General features: G+C 35.6%; 1 protein-coding gene across 4 annotated transcripts in view; it reads left to right on the forward strand.

The window, feature by feature from the left end:
* ARL15 (ADP ribosylation factor like GTPase 15) overlaps positions 1–13,408 on the forward strand; it is a 408,521-nt gene that overhangs the window by 197,228 nt on the left and 197,885 nt on the right. For all 4 annotated transcript variants that reach the window (XM_047092640.1, XM_047092633.1, XM_047092620.1 and 1 more), the window contains exon 4: positions 3,641–3,849. In XM_047092640.1, coding sequence (XP_046948596.1) covers positions 3,641–3,849 — 209 coding nt within the window. The remainder of the gene's footprint in view (positions 1–3,640; positions 3,850–13,408) is intronic.

The following is a 13,408-nucleotide window of genomic DNA, read 5'->3' on the forward strand; positions in this document are numbered from 1 at the left end:
ATTGGACTTAGGGTCATTTTGTCTACCATTTTCTGGTGTCTTATGTGCTCCCAAATGTGGCAGATGGAAATAGTTTCTTGTTGAAAAAGACCCTCATGAGTTAGATTTCGAATATGTCCCGTGTATTTCCAATAGAAAATTTCCACTGAAACATTCAACCAGTATTCTTCTCTTTATACTTAATTCTCTGCACCCCTCTAATGCTATGGCCATATTTATTAAGATGTATTTACAGGCCTTGTTGTATTAACTATTACTTTAAAGAATTTGTGGGTTTGATCTAAGGTAATCATGGATTTTTAAATATTTCTTATAGGTCCTTGCTTAGTGACTTGTATAGAAGAGTACTTAAAAATATTCATTTAATTAATTGGCTAGAAATGTTAGGTACCTTTTATTTTGATAAGTTGCTTTTTTCCCCCCCTCTTGGCTTATGTGGTAGTAGAGTTTTTTGTTGAGTTTTATCACCTTTCCAGTCAATGATCCTTCTATTTCAATCACATTAGACCTAGATAAATATTTTAGGTGTGTAACCTTGGCCACATTATGTGATTGTTTCATGTCTTAGTTTTATTGTTGATAAAATGAGAGCCATAACAATACCTACCTCTTAAGATGGTCAAGAGTAAATGAGTTAATACATGTAAAAACACTTAGCACCACCACCATTTATTTTGGAACTGCACTTGGTCAGTTGCAACTGTTGGTTGGCTATGATTACAGAAGTTGGGAAAAATCAGTGAAAGCATTTTGTGAGAATTAATGAGTTCTATAGAATTTACAGTAAAGCATGTTGTGTATATTATATGAAAATTGTGTGCTACACACCTTTTAGTAAAATTTGTAATAAATTTATGTACAGATATATACACACACATTATTTTTGTCTTAAACATTCACCATCAGGTAACACTGCTGCTACTTTTGCTCCTCAAACTTATGGATGGTTCTCTAGCATATGGATAATGTCTGGATGTAGCTTGTAGCAGATGCTGTTGGTATCCTACCCAGATCTCCTTTACTGGGCCAGTGCATCCATCTCCCAGCTGCTTCGAGTATTGGCTGCTAATGACTCACACCTGTACCCTTCTCCAGAGGCCTGCCCTTGGCTGACAGTAATTGCCTCAACCAAATATGTCTGGGAGAGTATGAGATCACACCCCTACCCCCTCCTGTTCCCTAGGGGTGGCTCATAGCCAATGACTGTACCGGGGTATAGCAGCCCAGCCTCCTTGTCTTTGGACTGGACAACTTCTGTGGTTGAGTCCATGCTCTAGAGCTCCTCATTGGATCAAGCTGAGGGTAGATTTTGGAAACCAGATCTTTGCCAAGCCCCTTCCCCAATTCTAGCTTGCTTCTTTCACTCCAGGTTTCTCCTGACAGCACTGTCTATAATCAGGTATTCAAGAAATGCGGTCTCAGACTCTGTGCCTGGGGAACCTGGCTTAAAGTGTTGCTGATTTCAGTGGCTCTGTTGTTTTTAGTTAGACCGTCACTTACGTAACTAACTACCTATATTAAATCTGTGGCTTAAGTTGTTTTGTTTTGTACTGTTTTCTTGGTTGAAAGTTGCCTGATCTGCATTAACCCTGTTCACATCCCATGTTTTTACATATTTAAGGTTGTTCTACATTAAATATCCTTGATGCTCGTATATAGCTGGGTATTTCCGTATAGGATTATGATGGATACCCTGGATTTTAAGATCTGAAATTTAAGTTTTAAATCCTGAATCAATTATACCTCCCTCTTGGGGTGGCTGTAAGAATTCTATGAGCTGTTCTTTTGAAAACACCTAGCACCGTGCCTGGAATGTAGGAAGTGCTTAATAAATGGTAGCTGTTTGGTAACTATTATTTTTTAAGAGGATTGCCCAGCCTGGTTGAGATGCCTCATCTCTTGTGCTCATGACGCCTAATGAGTACCTCTCTACAGAGCTTTATTACTTTATTAATTTTTTTTCTATTTCTCACAGAAAAATACGGGCTTCTTAGTGCCCTCCAGTGGTGTGTTGGCCCTTAGGGGAAGAAAAGACCTGATGATACCTTTCGTTGATTTCAATGGTGAAAATATTCCCACCCTATCCAGTTTGAAACTACCAGTATGGCATCATTGAATACAGAGTTGGGAAGAGATGCACATATTTGGCTCTTGTCAGTTAGTGCACACCAACTCCAGTCCTTTATTCCTAACACTTAGTGCAGTATATCCAATATAGGAGCTAAATATTCAATGGAGGGCTAACATGTAGTTACTAACTGGTTGAGACTTGCTCATATACACTAAATTAATGAAATACCTTTATCTAATTTTTGTTGTATAACCAATAGTCCCATGCCCCAAACACACACACACACACACACACACACACACACACACACACACCATGGACTGCCCATGCTATTGATGAATAGAATGGAAATAAATGAAACGCTTATCCTGATGTAGTAGGGAATGCCCATGCCCTCCCTGGACAGGTTGTCTACTCAGATGCAAATCTCAGTTTTGAGATTTACTAGACACATGAATGGGGATTAGTCACTTCACCTCTCTTGGCCCCAGGTTCCTCAGACAGTTGGACTGGATAGTCTTTACAGGTCTTTCTAGTGTGAAAATCCATAAAGCCTAATTAGTGTATAATTTCATTTCCTCCTTCCCTCATTTTCTTCTTTCTTGTACTGAAACTTGAGTTATACATAATGCTGGATGTTGAAAATACAAAGAGGAGGGGCGCCTGGGTGGCGCAGTCGGTTAAGCGTCCGACTTCAGCCAGGTCACGATCTCACGGTCCGTGAGTTCGAGCCCCGCGTCAGGCTCTGGGCTGATGGCTCAGAGCCTGGAGCCTGTTTCCGATTCTGTGTCTCCCTCTCTCTGCCCCTCCCCCGTTCATGCTCTGTCTCTCTCTGTCCCAAAAATAAATAAACGTTGAAAAAAAAAATTTATAAAAAAAAAAAAAAAAAGAAAATACAAAGAGGAATAAGACGTGGCCTTGGATACTGAGAATCTCCATGTCTTTTTATGAACACTGCCATCATATCAAGACCATGAGTATGCCCATTGCCAAGTGGGTTTATGCAAATGTATCAAGTATTTAATTCATCACAGATTTCAGCACTTTGATACATAAAAATATTGTGCTAGTAGTTTTCACTTTCTAGATGAAATTAAATAAGGCTGTCATGCCTTATTGTCATGATCAGCAAGTAGTTCTTTTAGAAACTGTCCTCAGGATCATGTTCATTGTCTGGGATAAAGCTTCAGTGAACAGCTAGCTGGGTTACACTACTCTCTGAGTTAGGCTCAAACTCTGATTATAAAGAGTGGAGTTTTTATTTAGGACTAGTAAGCAAAATCTGAAAAAAATGTAGACTTTCAATCAAAACAACTATCCTAGTTCTTTCTCACATATTTTGATAGGAAAGGTATAAAGAATGATAAACTTTGGGTGTTCTCTTTCAAGGCCACATTCATCTGTTGGCTCTCATGCCTTGGTCCTCATCAACCATGTTCTCTGCCCTTAATTTTTAAAAGCTACATTGGTTTCCAGTAGGAATTAGTGTTGGGAACACCAACAGGACTGTTGAGTATTTTTCAGTTGCCGAAAGCTATTTTTAAAAAGAATTTGTTTTGTTTTTGACAGGGGCTGATAATATCCGGAAATATTGGAGCCGCTACTACCAAGGATCTCAAGGGGTAATATTTGTATTAGACAGTGCCTCTTCAGAAGATGATTTAGAAACTGCTAGGAATGAACTGCACTCAGCTCTCCAGCACCCACAGTTATGCACTTTACCCTTTTTAATATTGGCCAATCATCAAGACAAGCCAGCTGCTCGATCAGTCCAAGAGGTATGTCTCATGAACGTGACAAGCCTTTGTCTTGTGTGCTGTGGTTTTGCTGCCACGTTGGAATCTGAAAACTTGTCTGTAATGAGGAATATGCTGGTTGTGGTGTTTTCCAACACGAAACCCTAGTTTTCTGAGAAAGTAGAAAGACTATATCAATCTATAGAAATTATTGTTTATATACCTTTCTCCACTTGGAAAGCATCATTGTTTTTTTTTTTTTTTAACTTTAGCAAAAGTTAAAGGACTTATCTGAATATTTTTCTCATCTGCTTTAAAAGGCTGCGGGCTTGGTGATTTAGCATTTCTTACCCCGCTAGCTTACTTAGTTCATTCTCCTTTTCTCCAGCTTTTCAAGGAATGCCTCATGCGTGTCACCATGCATCACTTGCCCTCAGATGTCATGTTCTTGTCCCTCTGAAATGCTCACTGTTGACTAGAAGCAATGAGTCCTATTCTGTAACCAGCCAGGCTGAAAATTGATGTCTTATCTTGCAAGTTCCATGCCACCAAATACACTTTAATATGGACCCGTTCTTTATCTTCTTCATTGAATTTCATTTCTTAGTGCGTATCTCTCCTATAAAAGCATGAGTCTAGTTCTGGACCGAAAAAAAATCAGTGTCTCACCCAGAAGAGCTTCTGATTCATGGATACGGAAGGAATAAGATATGGGAATAATTTTTAAATTTTGAATTGTGAATTTTAACCAAAGTACAGTGAAATAAAGACTTTTTATGTATTCCTTTACACCTGTAACTTTCAAGGTAGGTTTCTCTCCCCTTCTTCAGAAAATTGTGTGCTTCCTTTAGTGACTTCAGGATATTATAATTAGTAGGAATAACACTGCCCTGTAGTCTGAAACGTTGGATGAGGAGTCAAACACCTAAGATGTTCTAACTCCAGACTGGTTTCACACTTAATGTGGGACCCAGGCAAAAAGCTTTGTTCCTTTGCTTGTCTTCCCATCAGTAAAATGGGAATAATGCGGGCTTTTTTTTTTTTTTTTAAGTAAGTGAGTGGGATGGTTTTAGATAATTTACTTTGAAGTTTAAAGTACTAAGCAGTAGAAGAGATACTATATCGAGACAGTTTTCATTTAAGTCTTAGGAAAATAGTAAAGAAGGCAAGGTTTTCTTACTAAATAGAACTCATGCCCATTTTTTGTTGCTTCGTTTATCATTAAGTAGTCAGCATGCACCTTTTTCCTTTTTAGATTTTGTGAAATATAAATACTAGTAAGTAATAAAGATAGAAACAAAGCAGTATTCAGAGTCATTAATGTGCAGATCTTCAGCATTGAACTTGTTGCGCCTTCCTGATCTGTTCTTAAGACTTGGGTGGGGTAAATCTTTTACTTTCTCAGCATCAGTTTTCCTGCTTGTAGAGTAGATATAATAGTATCTAATCATAGACAGGAGTGTTATAAATTATAAGATACTTGCTGAAGATGCATTGTTCTGAGATTCATTGTGGGAAATATATGTATGCAGTACAGAATACAAATAGACGATATAATGTTTTGTACATAAATAATATGTAATACATCTATAATAAAACATACGAAAGACACATACAAGTGACGTTATAACATCAAATCACTTTATTCAAGTTATGTACAATAGCTGAATTTTTTTTCTTTTAATTTTAAGAAACTGTTTTCCTTAGACATCATAAAATTGAAACTAATGTTTTCTTGAAACCAGATAGATAACTCAGGGTAATCCTCCATAGAAATTGAAGACTGTCACATTGAAGAAAGGAAGCTTTTAACAATTAATTGCTTCGGAATATGCCTTGTGTGTTTTCGCCAATATCTTTCCTAAGAAACGGGCAAATATCTTTTTATGATTCATCTTTTAGTGAGACAGAGGCTGTAAATGTAGAATAAACAGAATGATTTGAAAATTATTCAAAATTTGTATATCCTGGATCATGTATGACTGACTTTCCTTTCTATTTATATCAATCTTAAATGACTTTTCCTCAAAACTTTTGCTTGTAATGGAATTTGCAAATACCATTTTGAGGACTGTTTAAGGTATTGTCCCTGTGGTTATATAAACATATACTATACAGGTGGACGTTAACATTTTAGATTTTAATTAAAGACATAGACAAATTCTGTTATAGATCTTGAAGCTTGTCGAAACATAATGAAGTGCCCATACGTTGGATTTGGCAGAAAAAGAAAAGGAAGCTTCTATTTTTCTCGTGGCTTAAATGACAGAGGTTTCTCAGAATAGTGTGTTACGATGCCTTGTTGAAATACTCCTAGGAATGTTTTAGGGATCAATATCTTATTAATAATTTAGCATAAAAGTGGAATTATAAAAACTGAATCTAAGACTTTTTATAAGCAATCATCTCAAAATGGTTGGAAGTAGGTTTGCGTAGAAGAGGGATAGAAGATTAAAAAGTGAGCGAACTTACATGTCATTTGAAATATGTTCAGAAGTGGCCATCTGTATACTACCCCTCCTTACCTTATTGTGAAGGTATTACATGCCCCTGTGCTCTGTTGCTTATAAACATTTTTATTCGTTTGTACCTGCTAATTCGTGTGCACTTCGTGTAATCTGCAAATGCTAAAAAGGATGGGTTTTTACTTTGCAAAATAGCTGTGAGTTTGAGGCAAAATTCTATTCTTTCAGAATTCAAGGAAACCCAAAAGCACTGAACAGTTCTTTGATGCAGCTAAGAAAAGACCACAAGTCATAAAGGCTCATTGATTCTTCCCCTCCTCCCATTGAAATTATTACATTTTGTGCTCAATGCATTATGCAAAAAAAAACAAAAAAACAAAAAAAACTGTAATTATTTACCCTGTCCCTGGAGTAAAACTTTAAAAATTCATTTATCATCTAATGAGGATAACAGAATGTTGTTGCATTTAGAAGCTGGTGAGATCCAAAGGAGAAAGAGGAATTATCCTGGGGATTCCAACCAGAGAATGAAAATCTCTGGAGGTTCTATATATTTAGTCCCCTCCTCTGCTATGAGTGTTGCAATGTTTGTGTAGAGAATGGAGTTAAGAAAGGAAGACAATGGTTAAAATTACTTTCTAACCCACAGAGGGCAACATGCCCAATTATTTTGTTACCCTTTTACAACGCAAGTAGAGTCTTGTACATTGCATAGTTCGCCTTCTGTAATAAACCTGGTAATGACCTGTGTTTAACTCAACAGCCTTTTAAGATTTTACATCTTGAGAATTGATAGTAGAAACATGTTTTTTAATAAATAATCTTTTTTTTTAAATAGCAAAACACTGGGAAAAAGAACACCTTTTATGTACTGTCTGAAAGCCAAGCAGTTTTTGCAACAGATGTTTGTTGTATTCACTTTGGGGAGGTGTAGTTACCACAGTTTTCCAGAGTTTATTCGTATCAACTACTTTTCTCTATAGAAAATATAATATAAAAATCTATAATTAAGTCAAGTGGCCCACTTGATTCATTAGGGAAAAGTCTAGTCCAATTTGAATAATAAGGCTTTAAAACAAGAATCATCTTAAGGGTAAATAGGTTGGCTTTTTATTTGTATTGAATGGTAATTGTATCTAATTTGTTTTACAACTCCCATAGGAGAGCATACTTCAGTTCTGAAGTTATTTAATAGATTAGGAGGATTTTATGAGAAGTTAAATTGATATAGTAACCAATAAATGTAACCCTGTTTTCCCTCTACACGGTTGCGGATTGGGACTCTTTTACTTCCTAGCTTTTTAAAATCTTATTTTTGTTTTATTGGGCACTACTGTGTCTTATAAAATGACACATTTTGTCAACAACGTGAAAGAAATAGTTTAACCTTTCAGCAGCCTAATCTGAATTGATATTTGTCCATATCCTTAATTCAAAAATGTTTACCTTTTTTAGAAATAGCACATCAAAAATACTGAATCAACTCTGTCAAGTATTTTGCATCGAAGCAAATACTAAGAAATGTGAAAACTGTGAGATAAAGATTCTTGAAGTGACATTGTAAGGTCAAATGACTTTAATGGTTCCATGGTGTGAGTAAAGTATTCCCAAGTATTTCTATAATGATCCATTACCTTTTTAGCCCATGTTTGGCTTCTATTATAAATATTCATATTTTTGAAAAATACTTCTCAATATTGAGTGTATCATGAATACTTTGTCTATAGACCTCTTGTGGAAGAGAGTGCTGGTGTGTGTTTCACGTTATTGAACCATTGCATTTAATTATAGTTCTTCTTTATAGATCATTATTTCTGAATTGTATACATTTTCCCCTTCCTAAAAGGGTCAGAGAGTTTTGAAGGATTGAAATGTTTGGGAACTGTTGATCTGCAAATAGTAAGCCTCTAATTTAAAATTTTTATTCTATACTCATACTTGTTAACGGTGGAGTGGTGTTTTTGTTTTGTTTTGTTTTGGTATCTCTATGAAGTGGTGAATATCATCTCTGGTTTTACGTGACTAATCTTTTATTAGAAAATACAAAGCAGTGTTTAAATCATGTAACATACTTAGTTTATTATTACTCTCTGTATATGGACAGAAATGTGTGTGTGTTTGTACCATAATGATTGTAAAGTGTCATACACTTTAAATCTTAGGGGCTTCCAAGTGTCCTGACCTGCGTCTTGGCAGCATTTTAGAATACTGATTTGATTTCACTTAGAGCAGCGGACATGCGTATTGTGTGAGCAGTCTGAAGATTCCCTTATGGGACGTATACTTACTTTAAAATGATATAAGAGATACAAATTATTTTTTGTTCATTCCTTACAGATGTACTTTACTCTGTTACAGTTTAATCTTGGGGAAACAATGGGAGGGTTTAGAGGAATGACGCCGTGATCTCCTGAAAATGTTTACTAACGTTTACTAACGTGCAAGAGAAGCTGAAATCACCACCATTGTCATAGTTAGTTACATTTATAATAATGACTCTTCTATATTTTGAAGAGCAACTTTTAGCTGAATGCCGAAAGAGTCAGGATATGTTCTTGTACATTCATGTACTTCATGTACATGAAAAACCTAATTTTTATATTTGATTTCATCAATTCTAAATCTAGCCTGTTTGATCTTAGCATTCAAGGGAACTCATATACCTGTATTTCTTGCACCCACCAAGCAGTATTATGAGAATGTGCCCTGCCCCCTGAAAGCTAATAAATTCCCATTAACAAATGATATATATGAAAGGTCCATTGTATCAAGAAAATTATTTAGGAGGGATAACAGTGTAAGAAAGACATTTAAAAATATAACAAGAATTCATTACGTTCTCTTATAAAACCCCTATTTCTTTACACTTTCTTCCTTGAGTCTGTCAAATGCATATCTTTGTTTAATGTAAAGCTGGCAAATTTTGGAACCTCTTCCAATTCTTACTCTTACTTTGCACATTCAGATGTTTCCGGGTATAATTCTCCCACCTCTGCGGTACTTTGCAGTTTCCTGATTGTTGACACCCCCAGACCTCCCCTTTTCTCCCTGTTCTTCAACACAGACCATTAAGAACCAATTTCCTATCTATTTTTTCATGATACCCATATTAAAAACCAGTACTATGTTCTGATTCCTTCTAGAAGCAAGTGAAACACCACCGATCTTATATATCAATGTGCCTGAGTATTGAATTCCCTTCTCTTGTCTCACTCACATTGAGCTACTGCTCACTATATCTGTTGCTCTAGGAAGACCACCTAAAGATTATAGGTCACATCAAGAAGTCTCCCTAAAACATCGAAGGCTGGGCTAGGTGCCCTCCTTTTGACTTCCCATAGCATCCTGGGCATATCCAAGTCATAATACTAGAATTAATTGCATGTAACTTTTCTGTCTACCCCTCAAGATTGTAAGCTCCTTGAAGGACAGGACTTCAGGCTTGTTTATGTCTCTGTGCTCAATTATATGTTATTGGGATAAGTACTTCCCATATGTGCTTCCCTCCTGGCTTTGACACCATCAGCTTTATTCAGATTCCCTAACTCTACCTAGTCTAACTCACGTTCCCACCCTTGAACTTTCCTTTTCCTCCACACCAAACCTGACCTTTGAATATTACTCATAAACTGCATCTTGCATGAAATCTCACCACTGTGACCATAGTAATGGTTTTGCAAAGCTTTAATCTGCCATTGACCAGACTTACAAGTGTTTATTTTCATGTACTTAAATTTGTGTTTGTCCACCTGAGGACCTTGCTATAAAGCAGATTACTATTTTTTCCCCAGAATTCCTCGTAGAAAGTGGCAGGACATCTTGGCTGAATAATATCCCTTTAATATGCTTTTATTAATGCCTACATTTTAAGTATATAGAGCTTATTTCAGTTGTGAGCATAGCAAACTGTCTTTTACTTGTATTTCTCATGTGGAGACTGGTACATGATGCAGCTCAAGGGGAACGTAATTGAAATGGTTTTAAAGCAATACATTCAATGTATTAAGAACAAATCTAGCTTTGTTGTAAAATTGTTCTACGTTAATGAAACTTAGAGGGAGGTTTTTTCATTTCTTAAATTTTTTAAAAGGCTGTTTACCGATGTATTTATTTATTTACTTATTTTGAAAGAAAGTGTTGTGTACCCTGCCATACAAGTGGGGGAGGGGCACAGAGAGAAGGAGAGCAAAAATCCCAAGCAGGCTCTGTGCTGTCAGCCAGAACCAACACGGGGCTCGATCTCAGGACCCACGAGATCACGACCTGGGCAGGAATTCAGAGTTGGACGCTTAACTAACTGAGCCGCCCAGGCACCCCTCATTTCATACATCTAACACTTTTAATTCCTGTACATATTTAAATATTTTACAATAATCATGACTAGTACAGTTAGAGTTTGACTTTCTCTTTCTGGGTCTTTTTGAAGCAATAGGTATTTGAGTGGTTGTAGTGGTGAACTTCACCCTTTATTTCAATTTTGTATCTTGTAAAAATTAGTATTTCATTAAGCCTCATTCAACAAAGCCAAGAAATGATTCTGAGGCTGAAGTTTTCAGACTGATTTCCTCGGCCCTTAGTCCCAATTATTTATTTACTTATTTATTTCATTTGCAAAAGAAAACTCCATTGACTCCACATTCCATAACTTACAGAGTTAATAAGACATTTGTCGAGTTAAATTAATTTGAAAATAGACGCATGGTTAATGTCAGTAAGGTGCTTTGAAGATAAAAAGCACAATAAGCGTTAGTTATTATCATTATGATAATTATTTTCATTATTATTATTACATAGTGTCTGCTTAAAAATACCTTTGGTTACTCTGGGATGGCTGAGGCTAATGAGAGGGGTTACCATGCTGGGTTTTATACAGAACTAAGGAGTTGAGACATAATCCACTGAGGTTTTGTTTTTTCTTAACAAATCAAGAGATGTTTGTCCTTTTTCTTAAAAATATATAAATGTATGTTACATATATATATAACATATATATACTTGTTATATATATGTTATATATATATGTAACATACATTTATATATTTTGTTATATAACATACTTGTTATATATATGTTATATATATGTTTTATATATAAAACATATATTTTATATATAAAACATATATATATGTACATATACATATATACATATATATGTTTTATATATATGCATGTATATATGTTTTATATATATATACATATATATATATATATATATATATATATATATAAATCTGTGTCTATATATAAAATCTACCTGTAATGCAGAAGCATTGGAACTCATTTTGAATAGTTTGAATGTTTTCTTATGTAATCTCTAAAATGATATTTGAGGAATAAGGATAGGTCTTCTGAAAGGCTCTAAAAACATAGACATTGATTTCTAAATAGTCAAAACCCTTTATTTCTTAGTTAACTAATTCCTGAAGTTGTATAGAGCTCAAATTTATAATTTTTATAAACTAAAAAGAAGAGGGCATAATTATGGGAAGAAAATAGGAAAGCTTAAAATTATCACAAAAATGGAAAATTATATCTTTGGGAAATTATAAAATAACCATAACTAATTACGTGAATTAATTCCGATGAGAATATTTCAAGGAGGATTGTTCTTTAGATTATTCTTTAGCAAGAAGACTTGAACATAAAGCCAAATGCCTCACAACATCCTGCAAAGATTGTCATCACAAGTCAGAGACAGAGGAAGTATGGAAACATTTTAACAGGCATATATATGAAAGTTAAATGTACACCCAGCCTCAAAATCAGGAAGACATTAGTGACATGTCTGAAGAAGACATTCCCTAATATTATTGCAAATTAAATAAGAAAAGACCTCAAGAGAATGAAAAGAGAAAAGGTGCCTGGAGCCAATGAATTACAATTGACAACCTAAAGGCAGTTGAAGAACCAATTGCTGGAGTGATTGCAAAGCTATTCATAGTGTGCAGCAGACAGAGCATACCAGAAAGCTGGAACAATGCCTTCAGTTCAGCAATATTGCTTCAAAAGAATGGAAAGAGGGGAACGGGAAGAGCCACTGACCCTGAGACCAATTTCCAGGCAGCTGCACAAACTATATACTGTAATTAAAGGTTTTGACCAGTAATCACAGCAAAGCCAGACTACAGAAAGTCTAGGGAGTCAGCGAGGTTTATAATGAGGCAGATATCCTTAACTAAAAGTGTGGAAAAAGCAGGTAAGAAAACCAGTCCATTTTTGGCAGTGACTTTGAGAAGCTCTGCTGTGTTAACACAAATATGAAAATCACATATTTTTGGCCTTCTTCCTTTAAGAACAAAAACGTGTAATCAAAGATATCTACTTTCATCTTTTGAGATGAATAGAATAGTCTGCTCCTTAGTACCTGGAATTTTCTCCTTGCCACTTATTTTTCTTTACCTGTGAATTGCGTGTGCCTTTCGGGAAAACAGTAAGCCAGGCACGTGCAGTGGTACAGACAACAGACTCCCACTTAGAAGTAGCTACTCTTCCAGGATACATGGGCTTTGGCAGAAATGAACTAACCCACACCTGAGTTCTTTGTCTATAGAACCTCTTTTTCCCTTTTGTTTACTGATAACGTAGAATCTCTTTCTTTCTTTAGTAGTATCTCTACACAGATGTCCGTGTTCAGCTACCACTCTTACTTAAATATTCACATAGTACTTTGAATGTTTATATCTTAAGTAAAGGGGAATCTAGTGGTTTTGAATAAAGGCATGATACAAACTTCCACAACAAACAAGAAGGTGTCAACATGAGTCCAGTGAACACAAACGACATCTCATTTTGCAGACACCACGTAGTTCTCTCCTGACTGGCCTGCTAAGACCTTTGCTGTGTTTGATGTCACAGTATCCAGTAGTGGAATGGAAATAGTCTTCTCGGCTAGAAATTCTGAAATTGTAATTTGTACACACGTTAATCGTTGACCAAAAAAATAATAAGTTTTCTACTGACTTATAAAGGAGGAGTCAAGGTTTCATTTTATTTTATTTACCCTTGTCACATAACATATTCCAGTGTCTGAATTCCTTGTGTTAAGGGTGGTGTGCCTAGATTGAGTTTACTTTTCTTCTACACCTGAAATAAGAATGCTCCATAAAGAGTGTTCAGGCAGTAAATAGACGAATAAA

This window comes from Lynx rufus, unplaced genomic scaffold (assembly GCF_022079265.1).
Source record: "Lynx rufus isolate CCGP_SWC_20201006 ecotype Redwood Valley unplaced genomic scaffold, mLynRuf1.p SCAF_1, whole genome shotgun sequence".
NCBI classification, from domain to species: Eukaryota; Metazoa; Chordata; class Mammalia; order Carnivora; family Felidae; genus Lynx; species Lynx rufus.